Source organism: Dermacentor andersoni, chromosome 3 (assembly GCF_023375885.2).
Source record: "Dermacentor andersoni chromosome 3, qqDerAnde1_hic_scaffold, whole genome shotgun sequence".
Lineage (NCBI taxonomy): Eukaryota > Metazoa > Arthropoda > Arachnida > Ixodida > Ixodidae > Dermacentor > Dermacentor andersoni.
Window position 1 is genome coordinate 98,511,210 of NC_092816.1, and position 8,560 is coordinate 98,519,769.

Sequence of the window (8,560 nt, forward strand, 5' to 3'; positions counted from 1 at the left end):
TAAAGTCCTAAAATAAAATACGCTCTTCGAAAATGCCGTAGGTATCAATGCCGGACGAAATTCTACCTAAGCATTGCGTTATTAAGTCCTTCGCTTACGAGCGAAAATAACTCTCCGTGTACAAATTGTCCAACGCAAAATGTCACTATTATTAACGTCCTCTCCATTAGATAGTGCAGGAATTAGCTGCAACCTTTTCTTTACCATGAGGGCGTATTCCCCCCCCCCCCCCTTTTTCTTTTCCATAGGCTCATCCACTCTCGCACCTTGGCAGTAGCTAGTCGAAAGAAGACGGTGACGCTCCGCCCTTCGTGAAGCTATGTAGTTGCAACCAACGGCGAGCGTATACTGCCCAGAGATATGAAAGAAGTATAAGCCCCCGAGCGTCTCCCCACTAAACGGAGATCGCGAGTGCTTCTGGTTCAGGGACGTTTCGGCACCTGTGGAATCTATGCCGTGTATGGGCCACGCGCGATACTGTCTATACAACAAACAACACTAGTGGTCGTTGCTGATTTTCTGATTGCCTTCTTTTTCGTATTTTTTATTAATTTTCGCTGCATCTTGTTGTCACCCTTGTCCCGAAGCCGCAGTATAAAAGCATCCGGAAGCTACTTTCGTGAGGATCAGACAGGAGCTGTTTGTTGGTGGTGTACGTACAGCAGACACACTGGTAGCCATGGTGAGTTTGAGACCTACAGCATGCTGGCTTTAGCCAAAGAATTACTCAGCAAAACATTGCCTCAAAGTGATGCATAACTGTAGGGTTTCTTCTTGGTGCCTAGCAATGCAATGGAAAATAATAATGTGATGGAACTAACTTTACGAGTTTGCGTTACCCGCTCGAAATCACAACACCGGTATGAGCCGCGGAGTACCGCCCATCCATCGCTGCATTTTGCATGACCGCAATTGCATCTATTGGTGGCTTAGAAGTTGTTCACAGACTTAGAGGTTATTACCGCAGTATCGTAGAGATGTGCAATATGATTCATGTTAAGTGTGAAAAGTAAAAGCGAAATTTGTTATCTACGTGCCTGTGGACATTCAGTCCCGCAGAAATAAGTTTTCCTGAGTAAAAAGTAAAACCACTTGCCTTCGGTGACGAATCAGAGAGAGTTCAACGTTTAGTGGACGTGTTCGTTCTTGACTCCATCGTTGCACTGATCCCACATGAGGAGTGTAACAGCATGAACAGAAGCATAACGACAACTTTTAAGTGAGAAGTCGCGGTGGCGCTGCGGTTATGGCATTGCCCTGCTGAGCTGGAGGTCGCTGGTTCGACTTCCGGCTGCGGCGACCGCATTTATATGGGAACGGAACGCAAGAACACTCGTTTACCTTGCGTTGGGTTCTACTTTAAAAACAAACCCAGATGGTAAAAGTTTTGGCAGAGCACCTCCCCCCCACACCCCTACGCGGTGTCCTTCACAACCCACTGTTCAGTTCGGATACGTTAAAGCCTATATTTAAAATAATAGCGCAATATATCAGTATCCCGCACACAGCATATCAAAATGACTGCCGCAAAGCTCTTCGGTGTCATGAAGACGGCAGCGCGATAGCGCATCGGTTTTGCGAGCAATGGGCCGGCTATTCCGTTTAAACATGGCCAACAGGAGAAAGAAAAAAAAAAGCCATCAAGTTGTGCTCACGGAAAAAGTAGTGCGTCCTTTCGTGTCCGGAGCGTAGGCTATTAGGAAATCTCTGGGAGGGAATCTGAACTGTTGCATCAGTAAAGGCTGAAAGGCGCTTCGAAAGTATAGGTTTGTTCTCCTTGCGTTTAAATTGGATGCCATATTATGCGGTTTCTGCTGCGTACGTCGCACAGCAGGAGTTCTAGAATGCCACAGAGCTGGAGAAACCTTCTATCTGAATGCGTGCTTGCTCATCTGAAGAATTTCCCTCGTAAATTACTGTGAAACCCCCAATGCTGACAGAAAGCTGAGATAAAACAGAAAGAAAAGAAAGCATGGCGCAGGTCACCTACAAGTAACTGCTCCGCTAAATGCATGCGGAGCCTAGTTTTGGTGAGAACATAAGCATACAGGTTAAGAAAAAAAAAAAAAAAAACTGGAGGACACTTAAGCTTCGCCTTTAAAAGTGAAACACGATAGCATTCAGGGATCCCCGACTGCTTCTCACGCTTCCCGGTGACTGCAGCGAGTGTAACCGCAATGTTTACCGCGAAACGCTCGCGGCGAACGCTGTACACGAAGGCTGGCTTTCAGGTAGAAACACGGCTTCTTGCAGAGGCCGCGATGCGGATGCGGCGGAGGCGAGCGCCATCTGGAAGTCTTTCAAGGAAGCGGGCGCGCTGCTCCGTGGACTCTGAGATATTAGACAGTTCTAGTACTGCGTCATGATGATACGTACGCAGCACGTAAGTGCTTTGCGGAACGTAGGAGTGCGTGTCGCATTCGGGCTTTTAGTACTGAGAAATGCCTACGTAAGTAAGAAGGCGAGCGTTATAGACGCCGGGCGCGTCGGAGCGCATTTGCCGCGTCCGCTAGCACGTCGAACCGTCGTTCGAACAAGACGCTGTTGATCTCGCTAACGTGATGTAACGTATGGGCGCGTTCCCGCTTCGTCGAACTATATTTAGGGCTTTAAGAGACTCTACTTTTAGTACGGATGAAATACACGAATCATATCGAGAAAAATAAAAACCGAGTACTTAATTTCTGAGGCTGGCACGGTCACTTGCGACGAACTGCACCAAAAGCAGGTCGAGCCTTTCGCGCAAACAGCTCACACTGAACGCTTTCTCAAAAACAAATTTCCTATTTTTGCTATGCATTCCCACCGTGCAGGTTCCGGGAATGGCTTCTGCGCGTTCACTTCACGCAGCAAAACCAAACGTTAGGCCATTGAAAAGTACAGCCTTCCGCTGGTCGCCTTTGACGCTGCCGTTTTGGGAAACTCTTTTGTCTCGCGCTCTCGCGAACAAACGAGAACCACGAGCGCAGCATGCAAGGCTCCCTACGTACGCACGCAAGAATCAGATGCGTGCGTACGCAGCGGCCGCGTACGCATCACGCACCGTTCGTGTTGCATTCTGCACATGCGCACTTTGCAGAACGTAGCAATCTTACGTACGCAACGCCGTTGCGAACGCTACGTACGCAGTACTAAAACTGTCTATTGGCGCGCCAGCGTGGGCAAATGGCGGACGCTGCCTCCGGCCTGTGCTTTGTAGAAACGCTGGAAAAGGGGTTTGAGTTTCCGCGTAACTGAACTATATTTTCACGTATATTCAAATTACAATCCAAGAGCTGTAGGTTGTGTGTATGTCGCAATTTACTATTTTTCCACGGATTTTGGCTCGAGAAATTCAATTGTTTCAGTGAATTCCTTGCGTCACGTGAACGGCCTGGGTATGTGTGGTTCGAAAATTTGCCAATGCGACGTCTAACGCCGGGCGCGGGACGCGGGATATTCTGCGACATGGGTTCCGTTACGCTATCGCGTTAAAAGTTGTCCGCAAGAATGGTGGGCTGGCGCTTGGGAGATCTCGACAAATCATTAGCCCTTCCCTATCGGAAAGCTTTATATTGAAAAGCGCGAAAACATATAGATGCAGCTTAGTAATATGGGAACAACGGGTCACCGAGACAATATTTAACACAGGATCGTACAACATGCGACTGGGAAAATCGATTGGTTAACGAAGAGAGGACAAGTAGATAGCTGATGAAGGTTAAATAACGACCCTATGATATACAAAGCGAATTGCCGCACACACCGGAACAATGACAGGAAATGATCAGGGCAAGCGCTGACTTCCAACTGTTTCTTTTTTATTTCCCGTTAATTAACTTATACTATTGCACACGTGAAATATGCAACCATGAAAAAAATGATACAAGTAAATCCTTGTTCCGGTGTACTGTAATTCACAGTAACACGGAACAGCGACTAGCCTGTTCTCTAACCTTGCTTTAGCGAACACGCCTTATAAAAAATTTGAACTTCAGTGCGAAGCTGATAATTCGAGTGAAAAGGTAAATATCCAAACAACCCGAGAGCTGGATAAAACTTTCTCGCCCCAAGTACCCTTTACCCTCGCACAAGAACTTTCGTAACATTACCCATTTCAAGTAACCAAATTGACTTTTCATTTGCGCAATCGCTGTCACTCTTCAGACACAAAGCATTAATTATGTGGTCTGCGTCTAAATTTTTACGCTCATGCTTGTTTCGTTTCTAGAATTTTAATTCAAGTTACCAAAGTGCTCTGACTTGCTATGCATGACCTGCTGTATAAAGGAAAGGGTAGTCCGAATTCTGAGCCCAGTCGTACTCAAGCAGGAAATCCATCGTTGGCTTTTTATTCTAACCCCGTTCTTTTAATTATTTTTTTCGTTTATTCATAGGGAGCCCAACACGTTACGTCAAACAATGGTACCTTTGCTCAATTCTCTTGCATTAAAATTTTGATTAAATAATATAGATAAATTGCGAGGTTTCACGACCTCCAGCTTCACAACCATGAAGGACGCCGTACTGGGAGGCTCCTATGAAACCTTGGCCATTTGGAACTCGTTACACCGTCTGCAGGTCACTGTGCATGAGCGCTGTTGCGCTCCGCTGCCATCGGAATGGGGTGGCCGTCGCTGGGAATCGATCCCACGACCTCTGGGTCGGTGGCACTGCGTCTTATCCATTGGTTAATTACCGTGACGGGTGTGGGTATATGCTACCGTCAGAGTGTACTTGTCCAGTGATACAGGTATTCAGCAACAGAAATACTGAAAAGTTCAAGCGTGGCAAAAACAAGAAGACGCAATCACAGAGCGAGAGCAAACACCTCTACCAGAAAACCAGTACTGCAGACTGCCCGACGCGCAATCAGGAACTCTAAGCGTGCCTTCCAAACAGAAACTGAGCCACCTGCCGGTCTCCTCACATATTAAGCAAAAAAACTTTATTTAATGATGATAGTCTATCGTGAAACAAGTTGACAAAGTAGAACTTTTCGCTTTATATTCATTTACGCTTCTTTGTAGATCATTTGTACATTTGTCTAGAGAAAGCTGTACGACTATTTGTTCTTTCAGTTTCGTGTTCTTCTCGCGGTGGCGATGGCCAGTAACGCATTCGCTGGCTTCGTCGGTGGTGGCTACGGTGCCGCCGTCACCGGTCTCGCCCCCGCCAGCTACGCCGTGGCAGCCCCGGCCGTGGCGACCTACCACGCCGCCCCTGCAGTAACCACCGTTCACGCCGCCCCGGCAGTGGCCACCGTGCATGCTGCTCCTTCCGTCGCGACGCTCTCCAGGTTCCAGAGCTACCACGCCGCACCAGCCGTCGCCGCTGTGGCCCCGGCAGTCACAACCTACCACGCTCCGGCGCCGGTCTACTCCGTCGCCCCTGCCGTTGCTAGGGTCGCCACCTTTCGCGCCGCTCCGGCCTTGGTTGCCGCCCCGGCCGTGACCCGAGTGCACACCTACCACGCAGCACCGGCCGTAGTCGCTGCCCCAGCCGTCACCAGGGTGGTTCACGCAGCTCCGGCAGTGGCCTACGCCGCTCCGGCGGTCGCAAGGGTCGCCTACGCCGCGCCGGCTGTCGCCAGAGTCGCCTACCACGCTGCCCCCGCGGTGGCCTACGCTGCGCCGGCCTTTACCAGGGTCGCCTACCACGCTGCGCCCGCCGTCGCCACCGTACACGCAGCACCAGCCGTTGCTGTGGCAGCTCCCGCCGTGACCAGGGTCGCCTACCATGCTGCGCCCGCCGTCGCCACCGTACACGCAGCACCAGCCGTTGCTGTGGCAGCTCCCGCCGTGACCAGGGTGGCCGCCTTCCACGCAGCACCGGCTGTGGTGGCTCACGCTCCTGCGGTGACGACCTTCCACGCCGCGGCACCAGCGGCCACCGTCACTCGTGTTGACACTGTGCACCACGCGGCCCCGGCCGTCGCGACAGTGGCCGCTGTGGCTCCTGCCTATGGCGTGGGTCACTACGGCGTGGGATACGGGCTTCTGCCCACATATGGTCTCAACTACAAGTACGGCCTGGCTGGCCTCGACTACGCTGCTCTTCTCCACAAGAAGAAATGTAAGTAGCCCTCATATCAGATAATACTGATCTAAACCTAAGTTATACTGTGTTGAGAAACAGTCGATACTAGGTCCCGCTGGAGAAAGAAACGCGACATTTCTTAAAACGTAAAACAAAAACAAAAAAAATTCAAGGGGCAACTTTACTGACAGAGCGGACTGTTCTACACATCTAAATGTTGCAAGTGGGCGTATTTGGTGATATAATGACCGTGTACCGGCACTATTACGAGTGAAAAAGGAGCAGCTCGTGCTTATTGATACATCACTCGCTGGAGTAGTGTTATGCTTCACAGCATAATATTTTCTAGTTGTTTGTTAGCATCTGCCTCAGGGGTCTCTTCAAGAAACAATCCGCATCGTTCTTGTGGAGTTTTTATCGAGAAAACTCAGTGCATTGAATCAATATAATTTCTATGCCTTAGATGCTTCAGTTTTATAACTATGCTTTTTGTTTCTTTCTAGAAACAAAGGCGGAGTCCCAGCAAAGCATCGGCCATTGCACCTAAAGAAATTGCCATGGTTGCCATTTATTCCGCTGTTGTACAGTTTCTCAATAAAATCTTCGTCAAAAATATTTGTTATGGTTAAGGATTGTTTCCTTCTAGACCATTCTTCCGCTTGTATTTCTCTTCCAACGTCATATGTTTTTGCTTTAATAAGGGCATTGCAACTGCTGGGATGCTTGAGAGGCTTGTGAATATTTTTTTCACTCACCATGAGAGCTCATGCTGCAGCTTTACTTCCAACATTCGTTTGACGAGTTCACTGTGTGCACATGGCATGTGCTTTGTGCAAATAAAACATCTTGCCGAAAATTCACACACACACAGGCGCATTCCGTATATCAACCTTCAGTAGATGAACTGACGTTGAGTTGAATACAACATATGACAAGGCGCATATACAGCCTCAGAACTTCTAGTGCACAACAATCTTTGCGCTATGCGAAGTGTGTGGGTTCGGTCCCCGCCAGCGACAGGTTATCTTTGCTTCCACTTTCATTTCCTCTTTACCTCCCTATTTTCTACATTTCCATTTCAACCATTTCTAATAACCACTATGTTTTCCTTGGTTTCATTGCCTGTTGGCCCTTGATTGACAAAACTCGAGTCTCTCTGATTCTCGTCTTGTTCACAACAACCTCTTGTTGTTCTCGTTTGACAGCACTGTTCAACATGCAACTCCTGCAAATTTGTGACAATGCACTATTCACTACTTAAAACCACGCAATAGGACTTGCTAGAAGCTCGTCCTAACAGTTCGTCCTCAGTATCAGTGCTTGAAGGTTAAACTATATTTTCGGCTTTTTCAGCAACGATGAAATTTAGTAAGGCACACTGGTAATAAAATGAGTCATAATATGAACGACAAAGTCTGGCAACTGCTTACTGTAAACGTGGACTTCCAGCACACTTGCCACAAGATGATATGTAAGAAGACAACGATCACTTGCACCAAGTACATAAGAGAAATGACTTGTGCCCACTGAATAAATTAAAGAAATTGGAAATTGTTGGAAATGAAATTGGATTAATTCATTTAACAAGAACAAATACCAAGGTTGACGCCCAGTCGTCAACCATGGCAAATAATTTCCCCTATGTTGTCCTTGGTATCAATGTTGTTTGTTCGCTTCTTATGATGTGATTAATAAAAATTGGGCCACTGGTGAACCCTCGTTTTTCTCGTTTATATATTTTTCTCATTTTCCGAGCGTGAAGAAGGGCCGGTCACGCAGCAATATATATGTATATATTGCTATATACTTTAATTTTTATTATTTCTCGTTTCTTTATTTCATTTATTAAACACAAGTAATTTCCCCCATGTTGTCCTTGGTGTCAGTGTTTGTTGGCTTCTCATGATATGACTAATAAAAATCGGGACCCTCGGTTAACCCAATCTCTTCTCGTTTCATCATCATCATCAGCCTGGTTACGCCCACTGCAGGGCAAAGGCCTCTCCCATACTTCTCCAACTACCCCGGTCATGTACTAATTGTGGCCATGTTGACCCTCCAAACTTCCTAATCTCATCTGCCCACCTAACTTTCTGTCGCCCCCTGCTACGCTTCCCTTCCCTCGGAATCCAGTCCGTAACCCTTAATGACCATCGGTTATCTTCCCTCCTCATTACATGTCCTGCCCATGCCCATTTCTTTTTCTTGATTTCAACTAAGATGTCATTAACGCGCGTTTGTTCCCTCACCCAATCTGCTCTTTTCTTATCCCTTAATGTTACACCTATCATTCTTCTTTCCATAGCTCGTTTCTCGTTTATGTATATATATATATATATATATATATATATATATATATATATATATATATATATATATATATATATATATATATATATATATATATATATATATATATATAAGCACTCTTTTGTTTTGAAATGAACATTTGCTGCCGCAGAATTATCAAATAAATGCATTCTGCATTGTTAGCACATTACCACTTCAGCAATCTAATTGACTATAATTGCGAGTAAATGGG

At 46.9% G+C, this 8,560-nt stretch overlaps 1 protein-coding gene across 1 annotated transcript; it reads left to right on the plus strand.

Moving 5' to 3' along the window:
• The first annotated feature begins 626 nt into the window (after window positions 1–626).
• On the plus strand, window positions 627–7,732 carry LOC126541723 (uncharacterized). The gene is made up of 3 exons (XM_050188634.2): window positions 627–682; window positions 5,061–6,054; window positions 6,522–7,732. Coding segments are annotated over exons 1-3 (999 nt in total). The 5' UTR covers window positions 627–679; the 3' UTR covers window positions 6,524–7,732.
• Window positions 7,733–8,560: the final 828 nt, after the last annotated feature.